Source organism: Struthio camelus, chromosome 8, assembly GCF_040807025.1.
Source record: "Struthio camelus isolate bStrCam1 chromosome 8, bStrCam1.hap1, whole genome shotgun sequence".
NCBI lineage: Eukaryota > Metazoa > Chordata > Aves > Struthioniformes > Struthionidae > Struthio > Struthio camelus.
Window position 1 is genome coordinate 16,893,023 of NC_090949.1, and position 19,321 is coordinate 16,912,343.

A 19,321-nucleotide genomic window follows, 5' to 3' on the forward strand; every position below is an offset into this window, starting at 1 on the left:
AAAAGGGTGTAATCCATAACGGGAAAACAGGGTAAGAGATAGCAGCAGCCACTGGACACTTATTCTAAGTCTTGTCTAAGGTAATGCTCCTCTAGAATGCAGATATGCAAACTGTATAGTTTTGTGCCTATTACATTTGTTATTTCACATGAAAATATTCCTCAAATTACAGGGCTAATACATTTGCTCCTGACCTACAGGAGTATATTTTACTACAAAAGTGCACCTATACAACTCCATAGTTAGCAAAGACCACTCAACCATGTCAATATTAAAGAAATGAACCAAAAAGATTTGGACATGTTGGAGATAAGTACTAGCAATGCAGGGGATACTGCTTCTGATTTTCCTGCTGACACTTTATCTGCTTTGCATGGGTGATTGTAATCAGCAAGAATTGTTATGTGATAGTGCTGAAGCAGAGACTTTAGAAAACGCAGCTTGCACTTGAGGCACAAAAGACCACAACCTTATTTCTCCACATATTACCAAAGAAACAATCTCTGCTGGGGATCTCAGAACTGCTCATATAGAGATGGGAAGAAATAAAATAATTATAACACAAAATCCATGTTCTTCCATGAGAGGCATTCTTTCAGACATGAAAGGAAAAGGCAAAGCTATTCTCTGCTGCACCAAAGGGTCATCAGTGTCCAGAAGCTACTTAGACTTTGAGTCTTTTTAAAAAGCAAATAAGAGTGGAAAACCTTTATCCTTTTCATGCTGTAATACAGAGGGGCAGAATCGGGAGCTGACTGGATGAAGTTCGTGCTGAAAAAAGCATGCTGAGGGCCAGAGCTGGGATTCCCTTTTGGGATGGGGGAAGGAGCGTGAGGAACCGGCTTTCCTGTTTGCTTGCCAAGCAAAGATGGGTCGTAATTATATTTCTCTGTTCTTGTGGGATGGAGGGAAAAGCTTTGAAGGACTTTGGGGACCGAAAGGTATGGCTACTTGGAAGTGCTGCCTAAAAACTGATGCGGTGATCAGCTGTGGTGTGTTTTTTTCCCCCCAAAGGCAGAATATTTACTTTTGCTGTTTTAAAGGCTGTGGGGAAGGAAGAAGTTTATTTGTGCGCCTGCCACGGCGGGGAAACTTACTTCAGGGGCACCATGAACAACAGCGTGGCGGCTGTACCGAAAACACCGCCGTGCTTGGGAGAGGGGGCGCGGGGGAGGCCGCTGCGCGCCCCGCGGCCCCCGCCGGAGCGGAGCAGCCGCCCGGGCCGCCGCTCTGCCGCGGGGGCCGCCCCGGAGCCGCCCGCCCTCGGGGCGTTGCCGGGGGCCGCGCCCCGCCCCGCCGGGTTCCTGCCGCGGCCGCTCCAGGGCGGGCGGGCGGCGCGATGGCTGGCGCGCTGAGCCGGGACCCGGCGGACATTGAGGTACCGCGGGACGCGCGGCCGCAGCTAGCGGGAGGGGGCGGCGCCGCCCGCAGCGCCCGGCGAAGTTCGGCGGAGGCAGCAAGTGTCCCCGCGGCGCGGGACGTCCCGGTCCCTCTTGTCGGGGGCTGCTCCGCCGCCGGCCCTCCCCGTCCCTGTCACCGCCCCGGCGGGCGGAGGGGGCCCCTGCGCAGCCTCGGCGAGGTGGCCGGGCGCTCCCGGCGCCGCCGCCCCCCGCACGGCGAGGCGGCCGGAGCGGCGGGAGCTCCGCGCGGGCCGCCCGGTGGGAGCGGGCCGCCCCCGTCGCTGCGCGGCGGCGCTGGCAGCCCGCGCGGTTGCGATCCGAGTGAACTTTCCCCCAGCGCTGGCTGGGCCTTGCAAGGCGGTTGTAGGCCTCAGCTGCTTTAGAGAACCTAGTAAAGAGGGAGCGACGACCTGCCGGTTGGCGGTGGGAGAGGTTCATGGCTTCTCGTTCCGGCCGGACGCGCAGCTCTTTGCGGTGCTGTGCCCGGGAGTTCAAAATAGCAGCGTTAGGGTGGTGGGCGACCGCAGTTCATCGAGTGACCAGCCGTGTGTAACGTGTGAATCTTCACGTCGGTGGCTTGAGGGCGCTTCTGGGTCAACTGCAACTAAACTTTATCATTGGTTTTCTTACTGAGTTCTTGCGTCCAGTCCGTTTCCAAACTAAGCTGCTGCTTAGCCCATGACGGGTGTCCAGAAATGCTCTTGTGGACCTCTGTCAGAAGTGAAACATGGAACGGGCAGGAAGAACAAGCTGTCGTAGAAGTTCCTGGAAATTATGGAGGCACTCTGGTATGAAATCAGTACTGTCGCTGTTGTATCTGCTTGGCGTTTCAAGAGCAGCAAATTCAGAGTGTTTTTTTTAAAGCTATCAAAAGTTGTGAAGTGTGTGTTTCTGTTTTTGTTGTTTTTTTTTTTTTTTAAACCAAGGCTTTTGGGTACTACTTTCAAAATTCTCTAGTAAACTACTTCTGGTGTTAGAATTGTTTTGTATATCTAGATAAGTATGACTCAGAATCAAACAATATGTTATTGTAGTATCCTGCGTTGGCAATACCACGCAGTGCCGTATGATTTTTGGAGACTAGTGTTTGTTTCACTTTCAGGTTGCAAATATAAACTTTGGTCAATGTCGTCTTGTTTGTGTTTTGTTTTCAGTACTCTTAAATTAGCAAGGAAGTGAAACCAGTCTACTTTTAACCAAATGTATTGTCCTTTGCCCATCTGGTTGACTAAATTTAGTCACTGTGTGATTTGTCTTCCAGATGAATATGTCAATAACTGCTGATAGTCTAATTGTAGTGTTCTCTCTCTCATTTTTTTTCTTGAGACTTTTTTGGGAGAAGACCTAAGAATAGTTTCTTTAAAAGCATAGTTTATTTTTCCTTTGGAGTAGGAAAAATGCATGTTAGTTAAGTCTACACTATTGCAGATAATAAATTTTCTCAGGAATCTGTTTTTCTGAGCAGAGAAGCTCATCTACGTGAGCAGTGACAGCACAGCTTGAGTATTTTGGTCACTTTATTGGCTGGAATCTAAGTATTGATCAGATGGTTTCACAAGAACTTATTTATCTCAATGGCCAGGCTCTCACACAACATAATTCATATAATTACAATATTTAATATGATCTTTGGAGTATTGATACTATTTTGTCATTCAGACAGTTAAGGCCCTATCAGAAGACTGATATCACTGGTCAAAGAGGAGCCAAGTATCTGTGCTAGAAGTAACTCAAATCAAAGCAACTTTGAAAACAAGTTATTAAAAAAACAAAAAAAAACCAAACCACCACACCAGAAGGTTGTCCCTGAGGAATCGTGTTCCCCTTGATTGGCGTAGCCAGCAGCCTCTGTTCTTCCTGGGCATCCTACCCCTGAAATCTTTTGCCTGTGATGTTAACTGAAAGAAGTAAAGGAATTTCAAAGCTAATCTGGTTCTAAGAGTTTGCTTTCTGAATTGTGGAAGACTAGGAGTTTTGTGGTTAAAATATTTTCCAGAAAATGTTATTTAAAAAAAAACCAAAAAACTTTTTTGTAAGCAGTAGGTGAAATCTGGTTCAGTTTATCAAAATGTGTTGGAAATGTTCCTTGGGTCCAAAAAGGCAGGTCAAAAGGAAAGAAAACCCATTCCAAAATAGCTAGGAGTAAAAGCACCTACTTTGGATGTACAGTGCAAAGACTTATCTTGGATTTTTATTTATCTGTATCTCTAGATTTTCATGTGAAATCATGAAAGCTTTTGGTTTTGTAGCAACACAGAAGGTGGCTATTTCTATCACGAAGTCTATAGTATGGGGAAAACATTGCCCCTTCTAGCTTGTAATATGAAACTATACATTAAATGGATACACAAACTCTAGATAATTGTTTACGTGCTTTATGTATACCTTTTTCAAGGATACTTTGCAGAAGAAGCTTCACTTTTTTTCTAGCTGATTTCCTCACTATCATTACACGTTAACTACAATTATTTTTAAGAATTATATAAAAGTTGTCAGATGAAATATTCAGAAATTTGCAAACGGTGAAACTAGAGTTGATGAATAGAGTCATAACTCAGCTTGAGTTCATGCAGGGTGACAACTCTGACATTACGTAATACTGTTTTTTGCCTGCTACGCTTCCCTGGCTGTATTCCACCCAAAGTTCAGAGCCACCCAGTACCCGTCAATAACAGGCAGCATTTCCTGGTTCCAGCCGTTTTAGAGCAGAGTATGTGTAAACATCCACCTAGGAGATAAGCACCTGCTCTGCCTAGTAATTTGCTTACACAATGATATAGATAGCAAACCTGGCTCTGTCCAGGTCCCTCTAGTCATCTCCTTTAGTGGTGGGTGGGCAATGGATCCTCCCTCGCTCTTTGCCATTGAGTGCAGAGCTGATGAAAGGGAGTGCTCCCAACTGTCCTTGTTGAGGGCTTCCCACCAGAGTGGAGATGCTTTGCCAAACTGTTACTGCAAACCTAAAACCATGAAAATGAAATCACATAACCGCCCTGCCCTCCATATACCTTTCTCGATAATGTGAAATAGTATTGTCAGACTTACAGTAGGTGGAGAGTATGCTGGCGTTTTGCAGAGCTGACCTTTCCACCAAATCGTGTGTTACCTGTGCTTACAGGGGAGGTAGCTGCTGGTGAAGGGGTAATTCCTTGCTGGAGTAGCAGCTGGATGCATGGCATACTGCCCCGGCTGTTTCCAAATGCATCACTGATGTCTGACTTGTTGGGGGAGGGAGGGAAAGGAAGGGTGTGAAGGGCTAAAACCATGATCTGAATAGCTGTCCAGGAAGTATCTGAGAATTACCAGGGTAAATTTGTGGTACTTTCATATATAATATAATGAGCATTGGCATCAAGCTTTCTTTTCATTTAACTTCAGAATGCATAGATGGCTCTTGTGACATAGATATTTTTAAATATAAAATTAATCCATCCACATAGTTTTATTTGCTTTTACTTTAGCAAGCTAACATTTGCTGTGCTTCTTTCTGCCCTGTGCTCTTACATCTGTGGTTGTTTAATCTAATCTATATGTACAGATAAGCTGCCATTGCCCGTTGTGGACAGAAGCTTTACAAGCTGCATTAACTTCAGGGTGAAGGGGAGCGTTTCTTAAGGGCCAGACTGCCAGCTGGATGCTGACCTTAGGAAGGACGCTGAGGAGGCTCCAGTTGTTCCTTGGCACGCGGCAGGCAATTGCTTGTTAATTTTGAGTTCATTCAGCAGCAAGAAGTGCACTGCTCTCCAGAGACTGCTAATGGAGCTGAAGGAGGCTGTGGCCTGTCTGAGCTGCTCACCAGTCAGCACCCCAGGACTCAAGGGCTGTGCCTGGTTCGGTGTCGGGTAGGAGGTGGGTCAGGACTTCGTGTGCCGTGCTCCCTAATGCACGCAAGGGCCATCAGGAAAGTGCCCCTAAGCCTAAAGGAAGCCTTATTTTACAACCATATCCATACTGCTCAAAGTGACAGGTCTGACAGCAGCGAGGAGTTCACCCTTCCCTGGGATATATACTTACTGGGTGCTACAAAGCACAAGTTAGGACAACAAGTTAAACAAGTTTTGCTTACCAGGGTTGTTCTTCCTGCAAAACAAATGGACTAGAACAATGAAAGACTGCACGTAGCAACGGGGGTGGCTTGAAGGTACAGCTAAGAGCTAAGCCCAGGGCCCTCTAGAGGGGAAGTAGAGCAAGTATTGAAAGATAAAGAATAGTGTAAAAAAACCCAGGAAACTTCTGCTAAGATAGCAGGGAATTCTGTTGGTCAGCATGGCTCTCAAAATGGTGAGGAAAAAGGTTATGGGATGAAGCTAGCTCTTTCGTCTAGGCCAAACTTGTATTTCAAAATGCTACGGCTATTACAGTGTTTCTCTGCTTTAGATTCCTGTTATTTGTTGTCCCATAATGAAGCTTTAATACGTAGTTGTATTTTTAAGTTACTGCTTTGTGGCTTGGCTTGATGATCAGATGAATGTTCCAGCTTGGTAGCTGCGTCTACTGGGGTCATTCGAGTGGTCAGCAAGGAAGCAAAACTTCCTCTTTAGCCATTTTTGTTTGAATTTCTCTCTCCAGTGCTTTCATTCTTTGAGTGGTTTTATTGTAATAAACTCTTTGTTGAGTGGAACAATAATTAGAGCATGGTTAGTAAGACCTCATGGAAGGTTATAGACCGAAATTAGCTTGTCTATCTTGGGTGAGTTAAAACACTTTTGGCAACAAATTCTGCTTTGCTTCTTATGCATATGTAAGTGGTGGTGGTGGTGTTTTTGGCAGAACAGCACATAGTTCATGAGTGCCTTAGTTCAGCCTGAACTCAGTTGCTGCCTAGAGGAGTGATCCTGGCTACAGTTGGTGCCTGCTGCTTTATGACCTGTTCCCTTGTGACACCACAAGCACTCAGGTGGCCATAAGATCCCCTGCTCAGGGGACTCACCCAGTGTAAAGCTGGGCTTTAAACATGCATGTCTGGTCTTCAACTTTTGGACCTTACTAGAAATTGAAAAAATTGAAAACTGAAAAAATAATTGCTTTACGCATCAGGCTAAAACCCAGTCTGGTAAGTAAGGAAGGAAAGTATGAAATGCATTTTAACTTTTAATGTCGTATGTGCAAATCCCATTGATGCTCAAAGAGTTATACAAGGTCTTGCTTCCATTATGGGCGGCATGGAAAATTGAAACATTGGAATTCAGTCAGTTCTTCCAAAATGATGAGACTGAAAGAAAAAAATCAAATTTTGTGCTTTTAGTTTTTCTTCTACCTTTGAGTCTTAATGTTACTTGTGAATTAAGTTTCATTTTTTTCTCAATTTTTTGATTTTATCCTTTTTGTAGGAGGACCATAAGATATTGGGGGGGGGGGAAAAAACCCCCAGATATTCACACTCTTTCCCATGGCTGTGATTTGTGAGAAATACAGGCTATTAGGAAACTCCTGAAAATTATTACAGGAGTTAGCAATTCTGAAAAGAGCAAAAAACTGAAATTCAGTTTCCTGTTTGTTATGCAGATGGATTCCATGATGATTTTGTGTTGTGGACTAGACTTTAATTTTATTCTTGCTCTCGCTCGGTGTTGTGGGAGACTCTAGCCGTGCAGCCATATGTAGTTGCCGCATCTCTTAAGGCAGGCATCTCCGCAGGCGGTCGAGGTGGGTAAGGCCGGGTTCGCCCACGTGGGGCGGGCGGGTGGGCGGCTGTGGAGAGGCGCCTGCGGCAGGACGCCCGTGGGGCTCCCGGGCGGTCCTCGGGGCGCGCGGCGCGCGCCGTCCTGCCGGCTGGCGTTCGTGCCGGTGCAGGCAGTGTTACTGAAGGCGCGTGCTGCTGCCCTTCAAAGGGCCGCTTGGTTTTTAACCTAAGGGATCAATAAAGCGAGCCGGGAGCGAGATGTTGCTGGTGCCGAGCGTGTCACGCCTCTGCTTGGAGCGCTGAGGGAAGCTGGGCCGCCGGCGAGTGGCGGGGCGGGGGAAGCGTGTCGTGTGGGTTTGGCGCTGCCAGCCCTCGCAGCCGGCTCGGCTCGGCTCGGCTCCCTCCCGTTGCCTGGCAACCTCCCTCCTCTTATTAGCATCCCGTTCCTAGTCCTTGCTACGGCACCACGAGAGCGGCACGCTCGGCGCCCTGCCCTCTGCCCCCGCCTTGGAGCGCAGCAGCGCTTGTGCCTCGGTACGGGACCTCGGCAAGTGTATGATTTGGCAGAGAAACCATGTGTGGGACTAGGAAGCCTTTGGCCATAAACGTCTTATCAGAAGCTCAGCGGGTGGCGTTTGCGTGGGCGTGTTGTTTGAAGTGCTTTCGTTTTCATTTGCTGCCGTTTGCATGTGACAAGCAGAATTCCTCCCTCGGATCTGCACATCGTAAATCTCTGGCGTCGCTGTATGTGCGGAGCATCGGTTCACAAAATAGGCCAGCGGAGATCGGCTGCGCAGAGCTTGGTGGGCGTTTTGTCGTCTTGGTTTGTAGTCTGTTCCAGCACGATGCCATAATTCAATGTGTGAATCTAAAGAAATCAAATATGCTCCTCAAAGGGGAACTGGGGAGGAAGGCAGGTAAAGAAGGGGAAGAAATGAACAAGATGGTCTGATTTCCCACTTGTGATCTTTATTAGGAAATAGGAAAAGCATTTTGCCTTCGGATTGGCCAGGTGTATTCTTCTATGAAATAACTGGTGATTCAGTCTTAACTTCAACTTTAAATTCTTTCCTTTTCTGCTCGTGGACTGTTACAACTGTAAGAAATGTCTGAATTATTTTGTTTGTTTGCTGCAGATGGCAAAGAATTATGTTCTTTGTGGGCAAGTTTCTTTAAAGAAACAAAAACCGAGACGGTTTGAGGAGACCCAATGAGGATTAAACACCAGAGCAAATACTGGCTTTTCACATCAAGATAAATATATAAAGGTGGTGGTTATTTACTGTTACCCAAGATACTACCTGCTTAAGTTGTGGTAGAGTCACTATTCTTAGCCCTGGTTTACACCAAAGGTACCGATTTTCCTATAAGCACGAGAAATGCAAGTGTCTCTTGTGCGAAGCAATTCTGGTACATACTCTTGTCCCCCAGACAGCTCCGAAACCACTGCGTAACGTTCCCCCAACTGCCTTGCAACAGAAGAGGTTTATTCCCATGGAAATACGTGATCTGAATGAATAGCTCGTCTGTATCAAACCGTGTGATGAAGTGCGTGTAAGTGTATTTGTGAAGGGTTTAGGGAAGATGGAGGTTCCACGTTGAACAGCGACAGGCCTTAGCCAAAGCCACGAGGAGATGCTGGACACCCGACAGCCTGTTGGGGCCCCAAGCAGGCCGCAGGTAGCGGGAGGCAGCTTACTGCATGCCACTGCTCTAGAGTGGAAACCTGAGACAGTGGATACTTGGGTAGCTTTGCTCCAGCTTGGCACTTCCTGCCTTGGTCTGTAGTCTGGGAGCGAGGGAAGTATCCCGCTTCTTTCAGCCCCCTTGTTTTCCTGTGCTGGCTGTAAACGGACTGAGTTGGGCAATTTCACTTCTGCCCTCTGTCAAAATACTTAGACCTGCTTATGAAACATCTAGTCTCCTCCCGTGGTCAGAGAAAGGTGCCTGACCAAGCCAACCTGCAGTTCCCAGCATTTCTAGATCTTATAGAGATTTTACCATTTAAAGTTAGGTTAAGCCACCTATGAAAGTATTTTGTTTTTTAAAATGCTTCTGGTATGTGCGAGTGTGTGCTTGTATGTACACACAATCACCCATAAATACATATATATATATATATGCATGTATTCTGGTATATGTGTGTATATCTATGCATGTATATATAGAAAGCTACAGTAAAATATTAATATATATGATGACAGTGTTTTATTTGTAAATTTAAAGTGATAAACACAGTGAAGCCCTTGAAATGCCAGACCTTTCATCTCTGCTCAAGCCAAGGTTCACTTTTATTTTCAGCATGACATTTGCTGCCTGAAGTGTTACAAGTGACTTGACCTTAAAATTACGTTTATTTTAGTTCACTGAAATGGTTGGCCTTTCCAGTTCAACTTGACACCAGCAGTGCAAATGGGACAATGCAGACATGTTTGCCTGTGATTTCATTTGAACGCTAATTAAAAAAAAAAAAAACTAGGTGGTGAATCTGAATACTTCCATTTAGATAGGATGGTAGTCATCAGTTAAAGGCAATCATGGTGCATTCCGACACTTTAATTTCAGGTTCAAAAACAATTATGTATGTAATTAAAGAGAACTGTCCAAGCAGCCAAACTGTCCGATTTACACAGATCTTGTTGGTGTATGCGTGCCTGTGCACCCGTGTGCATTTTTCAGAATGCAGAATTGAGGTGTGAAATTGAAAGCTGGTTTGAAAGTTGAGCTTAGTTAGTCTCTTCTTCCTAATGATGCACTTCTGTAAAGTATTACTTTTATAAGCAATATTTATATTTAGTATGGAGATTGGACTGTGTGCTGTTTTTGGAAAGATACAGATTGTGGTATCTAATTCATTGTTTTTTTTGAATATATTGCTACACACTTTCCCTGGTTCTTTTTTGTAATTGTTAGGTTTGCTCTCTGAGGCCTGGTTTCAACTGAAACTTCTGTTACAACGAACCGCCCTGGCCAGGTTTCCAGAGCCAGTAGACATGTGGCCGACGTGGAGGGAACAGAGCGGTTTGTGTGGGAAGTGTCGCTGAAGCCTGGGCTGGTGCTCTCGGAGACGGAGCTGTTTGTGCGGGGCCGGCTCCCCAGCCGGGAGGGAGCTCCTCGGGCTGCCGGGGAAGGGGAGCGCAGGGCTCCGGGAGCCCTCGCCAGGGCTGCCGTAACAGGGCAGGAGCCAGGACACGGCCTGGTGGGCAAGGAGGAGTGGGCTGGTCAACTCATGGAGGCAGCTACAGGAAAGAAGAAATAAAATAGGCTCTAATCTGCAGGGCTCTGGGTGAGCTATTGCTGAATTTCACAATTGCAGCGTTTTTCTTTACAGCCCTTGCACTGTTAGCATCTATACTAGCATCTAGCTCATTACCAGACGCTTGTTTCTGCCTTGATTATGAAGGACGTCGTAGGAAGCCAGGTTCTGTTCGGTCCCAACAGTAAGCCAGCTACCCTCCCATCCGGGCATGACGGGCATCTGTGGAAAGCTCCAGAATGCATGAGTAAAAGTAGGTAGAAGTGTTAGAATAGGTTATTAAAAATGTAGACCCATAATGTGAGCAAAGAAGATTGGAAGTATAAAAAGAGGCTTTACACCTGGAAGTTATTATAGTTATTTAGATTGCGGGAGAATAATAACCAATTGTTTTCCAAGATGTATGACACATTTATGAAAAACCTTGAAGGATAAATGGATCTTTTTAGTATGCTACTTCCACAAAGGACTTTATGAATAAAATAATAGTGAGAGAACTCTCAGTGGATGCTGAATACTGCTAATTGATGAAATTATTACTTATTACGCTGCAACTGAACTCTGCTTAGAAACACTATTTTCAGTATGATTTTTTTTGAAAATGACAGCTGAAATGTAAGAGGCTTTGTATTGAAAATGAATAGTGATAATTTCTTGATATCTTTGAAATGAAGGATATTTCAATGACAGTTAAAACTGAGAAAAGTGTGATTTTTTTTTTAAGTGCTCAGATCATGGAATATTGCTGTGGAAAAAACTTTTCTGAAATCAATAAAGTAGACTTGAAATGTGGATTTATGAGGCCTTTTAAAAATAATTTTTAGTACTCTTATTTATAGCAAAGCAGTCAATTTGTGCCAGCAGTTTTCATATTATGTCAGATGTTGAGGTTAGAAACGAGGTTTGTGAGATGAGGGTGTAGCTGTCGCATTTAGGAAAACTCTAATTGTAAATTAAGTCAGTGTTGAAAAAGCACTCCCTCGCTGATTGCTCAGGGCAGGAATGGGAACGAGTACAAAATTTGGCTTTGCCTTAGTACTAACAAAGACAGCTGTCCTTTCTTGATGTGCTATTTTAAGTCTATGTACTGGCTCTTAAGGTATGTTATCAGGAATTGGTGTGAGGAACTGTGCAGAGCATCGGGTGTAGCGTAGTATTTTGGGATGTAACTGGAGGTAAATGCAAGATCTCATTTCAGCGCTAACAGATTAGTTCATCAATATGTGGAGCTTACCTACACCGCTGCTGAGCTCAGGGCAGTCTTCGGAATCCGAGTGACAAAACGACCCTGTGCAGGGTCACTTGCCCGCTTGTGCATGCGTGTGTGCACGTGCGCACTGACGGTGGGAACGCTTTGAATGGGCAGATGAGAGGTGCCCTTTTTTAGTTCCAAATGAAAAATCAAATTTTTAAAGATGTTAATAAGCCTGTACAAAACTCTTCAAAACAGATGGAAGAGTGACAAAGGAGTTGGAGGGGGGGAAAAAAATTAAACAAGCTAACCACAACAGAAGCTGTTCTAGAATGCTGGTGATAAAATGCAGAAATGAAATGAATAGTGAAGAACAGAAATTAAAGTATTTCTTCAAAAAAGCACCCTACAGTCTGAGCAAAATGTCATCAGTTTAATGTGGCAGCAGTAACCAATACTACTGGCTGATGAAGGGCCAACTTGTGTTAGACTATAATGAGAAGTAATTTTCAGAAGAGTGGAATATTTGTTCTTAAATAAAGCAGAGTAGCACGTGCACTGCAAAACCTTGGCACCAAGCAAAGAGGTTTGATTTAGGAACCCCAAGAAATACTTAGCACAAAAGCAGTTAGCTCATTTTTAACTCCCAGCATAAAGTTCTTGGTGTACTTGCCCAGTGAGCCCTTAATGAAAAATGAATAGGCAATCTTGAGAGCAGGGGCAAAACCTCTGGATTCCTTCAAGTGCTGGAGCGGTGTCCTTGTTGGTACTTGCTCTCTGGTTTGCTTTTATAATCTTAGTTGAACAGCTAATCAGCCCAACTTCGTGCAGGTCTGACTTCTGGGGAAGGCAGGAACATGGAGAGGGAGGTCTCCTTTTCCGAGGTGGCTGGAGGATCCATTAGGCAACTAGGCCAAATTGGCTGCTCTTGTTGTTTTTCTGACTCTCTCCCCCCTTCCCCGTGTTTCAGGTGAAAGCTAGCAAAGGCACGTATTTGAGTAGAGGTAAGTGCCCAAGCTCGGCTGGAGTTTCAGACTGAGAATCATCATCTTGGAGAAACACCTATGTAAAAGGCTGCCAGCTGGTGCCTCTGTCCAGGAGGGAGAGGGAGAGAAAGGCTGTTGTGGTTGGGTACCTCCTGTCTCTGGTGTGTTGCCTTACCCAGCCTGGGCCCCCGGGCCTTCTGCTTGACGTGCTGGGGCTGCAAATCCCCTCCTCGGCCCCTGTGTGTTGCAAGGGGAAGCTGACCCGGGCATGCAACTTCCGCTTCTGGAGTTAGTCACCCACCTTACTCCCAGCAAAACGTAGGCCTTTTGCTTAAGAAATGTGAACAACAACCTTAATTCCTAAAAAGTAAAAGGGCAGACCTGAAGTCAAGCTGGGGAAGTTGAAGATAAATCCATACTGGACTGTTGGTTTTCGTGGGATGTTTCTGAAGCTCTCACATGAAGATGAGCAGGAAGATAGCTAAAGCATTTATGATAGTTATTTGGTTATTTTTCCTTTTTATCTTTTCTAGTGTACTAAGTAACTTACTTCTGTTGTAGCTGTTCCTGTTATTTTACAATTTTTGCTGCTGCCTGTACCAGACAGCAAGCAAGGTGATGCTGATCTGAACCATGTGCCAGTTAATATTTCTGTCCTAAAGGAGTGACAGCTTTGTCATCTTGTACTCTAGGAAAGAGAGCTTTGTCCTGTTAGCAAGGTGGGAATTCTGTTTTTGCCAAAAAATCAATACTTAAACCATATCTTTCTGCAGCTTGAAATCAAGGCTTTAGAATCATTACATTATTTTTATAAGAGAGGTATTTAAATATATTTTTAGAAACCCTTAAAAATGATGAAAAAAATCATAATTATTTTCCCTTCAGAGGTCTCATGGCAGAAATGCAGTTTGGCTTAATAAGTAAGAATTGGAAAACAGTACTACTACATAGAACACCCTCTATAACATATTTTTAAAATCTGTAAAAGTATGAGTCAAAGGTGATAGGTCAGAATCCAAATTTTTATTGGCCCAGGTTTACATTAAGCTGCCTAATAGGATTATCCCTAATTAAGAGTGTCACCTCTGCCTCTTGCTTGCACATTCAGCAATACTTAATTTCATCAAGATTTAAGAACCAAAGTTGTTGAATAAGAGAGGGAAAAACCCCAAGAAACTGCTTTGTGGTCTACGTTATCAATATATGTTCCATTATCATTTATAATGCATGTGATTTCCTGTGTATTTGTGGAATATCACGTTCCTTTGCCTAAAGGAGTCTGTCTATATATGACCACTCTGCTTCTGCAATAGAAGTCAGTGATGTTAAAAGTAAAAGGAAAAAATGGCTGCAGTTTCCTCTTGCCCTGTTTACATGGGCTGTCAGATTTTCTTCCTTGAAAATTAGCTGTTATTTTTCGATTATCAGACACTTGATAATATTTTGATATGTAGCTACAAACATCCAGACCTTACTGTTTATAATGTATGATACCTAACAGATCCTTCACATTTCAATTTTTCCTTCTACATGCTGATTTTTCCTTTTTCATTAGGGAGCTCTGATGCGTAGACAGGAAATTACTAGAAAATCAGTAGTTTTGTTATCAATTTTGTATTTTTCCATTCTATTAAGCAGATGCCATGAAATTTTTGTACAAGTTTGCTTATTAATCACATATCATATAGGTAAGTTTACTTGTTGCTTCTTGCAACAGATTTAGAAATTCAGTATTGGGATATAGTTGGCATGTTCTTGGAACAAATACAAAGGATTGCATAACGTGTTTCAAGTGCTAAAAGTACTTGATCTCTTGGTGTGTATTGTCACTGTCATCCTGGCATTTCAAGTTCATTTATTGGACTTTGAAAATCACCTTTTAACAAAGTTTTGAGAACATTGCTTTGCTCAGCTAAAATTAGTTCCGCTGATTTTTGCCAATGATTAAACTTAAAGCAGTAATAACTTTAATGCTAATTTTTCTCCTGTGATCAAAAGTCAGTAGAGCATTCACTTTTCATTACCTGACATGTCTCTAAGGCAAGTTTGCTTTTTGGTTAAGCAAACACCCATAATCTCAGGAAAGTGCAGGTTTAATCGAAAGGATTCAGTTGTTGGGATACAATGACCTATTTTTTGATTTTTGGCACTGAGTTTATTTTCAAAGGCAACCAAACTTGCTTTCTCTTCAATCCATCTGTCCTCTTGCAGAAATATAGAAGCGAGATGTAAATGTGCATCTGATAATGATCCTTTTCACTGCAAGTGAGATATTCATGAAATGGCTGTCCATATGAGCGAGCAATTACAAATGTTACTTAGTATTCCTCATGTAACAGAGCAGTTGTACAAGTTGATGTGCAAGTGATTGAGGCATAGATAAACATGATAGGAAGGAAACCAAAAAACTGCTGTTATAATATAAGCCTACATATTTTTTTGGAAGCTTGAAGTTTTGATTTGTATTGAAGGAAGATATTTTTATCAGGAAAATGAAGAAGGTAAATTCGCCTGTTTTCGGTTCCATAGATGGTAGAGAGCGTCTGTACACTTACTTAAAGTAGCAGCAGTCAAGAAACTAAGAGTTAAGGCTGTGTGATAAGAGTTGTTTTGTCTTTTCACGCTGAGCCAATCAGTTGGACAATTAAAGACTATCCAGTTTGAAAGAGATTAAATATATTAATGTTAGATGTAGGTGTTGAAGTACAACTGCACCAAAATTTAAACCCTTCTGTTTTTAATGGTTATTAGTTTAATAACATTTCTTAGTTGATAAAATGAATGCATAATGCCAGATTCAGCTTTGAGTAAATCCATGAGAACTGTGCTCAGCTATGTCTCCTCTGAATTTGGTACGCTAACCCAAAGAGCTTTTGATGGAATGTATTGCTTATAGTGTGAAAGTGAGATCTCATCCCGGGGCAGGGTGTCCCGCGAGGAGCCTCGCACCTGGGAACTTCAGCTTACGGTGCAGTGGAGTTTGAGCTGCTCTAAGCTGTGTAGAGCTTCTGCTGTATACGTGCTTATGTTGAACGTATGAATAAGTTACTGGATGCTGGGAGACTATTTGGTTACTTAAAGTTAAGCACACAGGGTAAGTATTTGCTTTGGTTTTCCCTGTGAGGATCGAGGAACTTCTTTGCAGACTAGTTATGGCAAGGTGGCAGCCATGTGCAATTTCCAACAGACGTTTACCACCCAGAGCTCTTCTAGTAGCGAACAGCGTGTGTTATCTATTGGAAGCAAACAGCATTTTAAAAAAATCTCTATTTTAATAAACCTTTTAGAATTTACAGTAATACCTAGCATAAATGCAGTGCTGAGTTTCAAGAGAGAAATCAAGCTCTTAGTCCAACAGTTAGCAACTTATCAACAAAACTAGGTAAATCATGCTTAGAGTTGTGCACTTGTGCTGCCTTGTTAATCTGTAAGGCAATAACTTTGCTTGCATAACAAAGTGCATGAGGTACATCCCAGTTTTGTTAATATTGTAGACATAACTAAAATTTAATAGAATTGTATGGAAGTGATTTTGAAAATTGCTCATCTTGTTAGGACAGTATTTATATAATGCAGGGGAAATTGGAGGGCTATGAAAATCTTCTGTGGTGGTAAGACTATTTTGGAAAAGCTGCTTTCTGAATATCTGATATAACAGATATAGGACTAAACCTCTAGGATAACAATATGCTATGATGATATTACAGGATAAAAAAGTTTTACACTCACTAAATAGAGGCTATGGAATAGATGCAAGAAACCAGAACATTGTTTATTCTGATTGTATGCGCAGCAGCATCACAAACAGGCAAATGGGGGCAAAATGGAGAAATCTAAAACTACTTTAAAATGTAAGGATTAAAACTTAATACTTAAATGCTATCTAAACCAGTGACCTGTCAATGCACAGCGGAAATGTCCTTACCACAAGGTAATCCATCGACCTTCAGATACTTGCTCTTTTTAAGACTCTGTGCCTGTGTGGCTGAGAGGAGAAACAAATTTTGAGAGTCAAATTTGGGTCTCCTCCTAGCTCTGGTTGAGCTCCCCCCACCAGTATACTCACTAGGTCTCTGCCTGTCAGGAGGCTCCAGCACTGCTGCTTTTCTGGCCTGTTTCCTAGCCCCAAGGTTGTCTTGTTTATCTGTAGAAGTGGAGCCTCATCTTCTAGCTCTCTGGACCTTGAAGACACTGATTCACCAAAATCATTTAAATCACTGATTCTCAAGCATTGACACAGAGGGTCACATGAGGGAGAAGCTTATCCATGTTCAGAAAGATTAGAGAGGATTGCAAATTGTTGCGCTGTGATAAGTCCTAATATAAACAGGATCACTGTCAACTTGAGCCCTTGCCACATGTAGCCATTTCCCGTACTAACAGAAAACATGCACAGTATGCAAAAATAATTGTTTGAGGATTTCCGTCATTGCTTCTATGCTGTCTTGGATCATTTTTGATTCTGGATTTGGGATTCTCTGGAGATTGATTACGTTATTTCCCATGTAGTTTGTGGCGGCTTCTCAAATGCTAGTAATTTTACATTTCATCTTACTTTCTCTGGCCTTTGTCAGTCTCACAACTAAATCAGGTCTGACGGCTGTGAAAGCACACGTTCCTCTCTCCTGCATGTAGTTTTTTGGATGAGTTCCTATGATAGTGTCAGCCGGATTATATAAATTGTTCCTGAAGATTTCCTCATCAGTTTAGATCTTCAGTAAGGAAATACACATGTGACATGGTATCATTTTATGAGATATTCTATCATTTATAATAGCATGATGGAGAAATTTGAAACACTTCCCCATATTCTTTGATTACTGAAAAAGAATGTGGAGCTTGCTTCTAGAACAACTGACACCCCAGCTGTTAGTTTCTGAAATCTTGATTATCTTCTCAACTCACAATTTCTCAACTTTTATTTTGCTCATTTGGTAGTGAAACTTCCACTTGATAGGGATTTGATGTGGGAGATGAAACACACTCTGCAACTGTTGCTGCCTCATTCAGCTTTGAGTGGAACGGTAGAAGTGAAAGGTAAAATATGAACAAAAGAATTCAGAATGATATTCATAGAAAGTCTTTATCCCTTAATTGTCTTTTTTTTCTTAACTGAAACTATTTTTTTAAGCAATACTCATTATTCTGGGTCATCAAATCTGCCCCAAACTAATACTTCTAATTTGAGTTTTTTGGTCTTTGACTAATACTTCATAAAAAAAAAATAGTTTCATATTCAGATATGCTAGCAAATATCAGGGCAAAAACCTCAGCTACTTGTTTCTCTCAGTGAATCAACACTTACATAGCTCTGAAATTAATTGTTTAATATGCTCATTACTCTTAAAAAAAAATGAATATGTTCTCATTATGTTCATTTGGTGAACATATGTACCTTGCAATACATTTAATGTTGCTTGCTGTGAGGGAGATTACAACTTAAGGAAATTGGGTAGATTAATGGAATGGGGTGGGTTAAATTGCTCTCCACGTGCATTCCCTTGCATGCCTAGCCTACTTTCGAATTTTAATTTATTTATATATATTTAAAAATATATATAAAGCAGTTTAGCTAAGGATACTCTGCAGCAATCTGAGTAAAACAGGATATAGCCTGTGTGTTGTATGGGCTGAGCTAGGTAAGCGTGCTGTACGCTCAAGCAGACAGAGTAACACATGGCACCACGTTTTATGCTCCTAATTGTGATACATGTGGCACCAGTTGCTTTTTCAGCAACTTTGTTGCAGCTGTATGCACTTTGATCTGTGCTGAACTTCAGCAGGGGTTTTAGGACTATTAATAAGAAACTTCCTCCCAAAAGCTAGGGAAACACTGGAGGAAGAAATTGCTACTTTTTCTTATCAAGAGGCATGAACAATTTCAATATTGCAACATGTGATGGAGCCTGAAGAAGGTTTCTCTGATTCTAGGGTCTTCATTTCAGTAGTTTGTAGTCTACCCTTGAACTACTAATATTAAGCAAAGGTGAGGACCATTAAGGACTAAGTACTCCTGGTGCAAGCCATTGGTTTCAGCAGGAGTTCTTCCAGAAATGGGGTTTAATCTTAAATATGAATTATTAACCAAATTTTCTCTTTTCAATAAGAGCTATAGTCCAAGTAACCAAGACGTTTTGCTGAAGTTGTTACTTTGAAAAATTTCTGAAGACTTTTCAAAGCCTAGCACTTTGAAGAAAAGCTTTCAAAATTGAGAGCAATTCTGTATATTTTACAAAGACTATGCTAGACTGGCAGGGCTTATTCTAAGAGTGCTTTGAAAGTACTACAGTCCCATATAAGATGTAAATTATACTTTTTATTTTTCTTAACACCGTTGTCTATATTTGGCCCCTTGAGCGGGCTAAAAATATGGGTTATGAGTTTTGGAAGTTGGAAGAGCCTTGTCTGATATCTTTATCACTGAAGTGCCAACATGAAGGAAACAAAGTACAGTGCAGCATAGTGGTGTAACAAAAATATAAGCCTCGAGCAGATGTGGTGTCATTTTATAAAAGATTGGAACCTATTATAAAAGCAAGAGGAAAAAAGAAAGCAGTATTACAGTCATTACCAGGATATCTTCCTATGACACTATAAAAGGGAGATTTTGCCTTTGGTTACATGCAAGGTGCTTGCTCGTGGCAGATCTTGATGGGTCCTCTCCAGCTGAGAAATTCGGACCAAACTAAGAGCATCTTGTGTTACCTGTGAACTTATCTGCTTAAACAGGGTTTGCTCTCGAGCTCCTCCATCCCTGCCCTTTTGTTTAGGGCGTTTTTCCTGTTCTTCAGGCATGAAGTTTTGTGAAAGAGTGGGAAAACATTGCCTGTTTTCTATCTTGCTGAATGATACTCTTGGGAGACA

General features: G+C 42.5%; 1 protein-coding gene across 13 annotated transcripts in view; it reads left to right on the top strand.

Moving 5' to 3' along the window:
• The first annotated feature begins 1,276 nt into the window (after nt 1–1,276).
• The window catches only part of DPYD (dihydropyrimidine dehydrogenase), a 386,630-nt gene continuing 368,585 nt past the window's right edge, over nt 1,277–19,321 (top strand). For 3 of the 13 annotated variants that reach the window (XM_068952355.1, XM_068952364.1, XM_068952358.1), the window contains exon 1: nt 1,295–1,378. Coding sequence is in view for 7 of the 13 variants with exons in the window: in XM_068952357.1 (XP_068808458.1) it covers nt 2,096–2,188 (93 nt within the window). In the remaining 6 variants the exon portion in view is untranslated. Of the gene's footprint in view, nt 1,379–1,647; nt 2,189–7,754; nt 7,827–19,321 lie in introns of those variants that run through there. The other 10 variants (XM_068952361.1, XM_068952354.1, XM_068952359.1 and 7 more) reach the window with 8 other exon arrangements.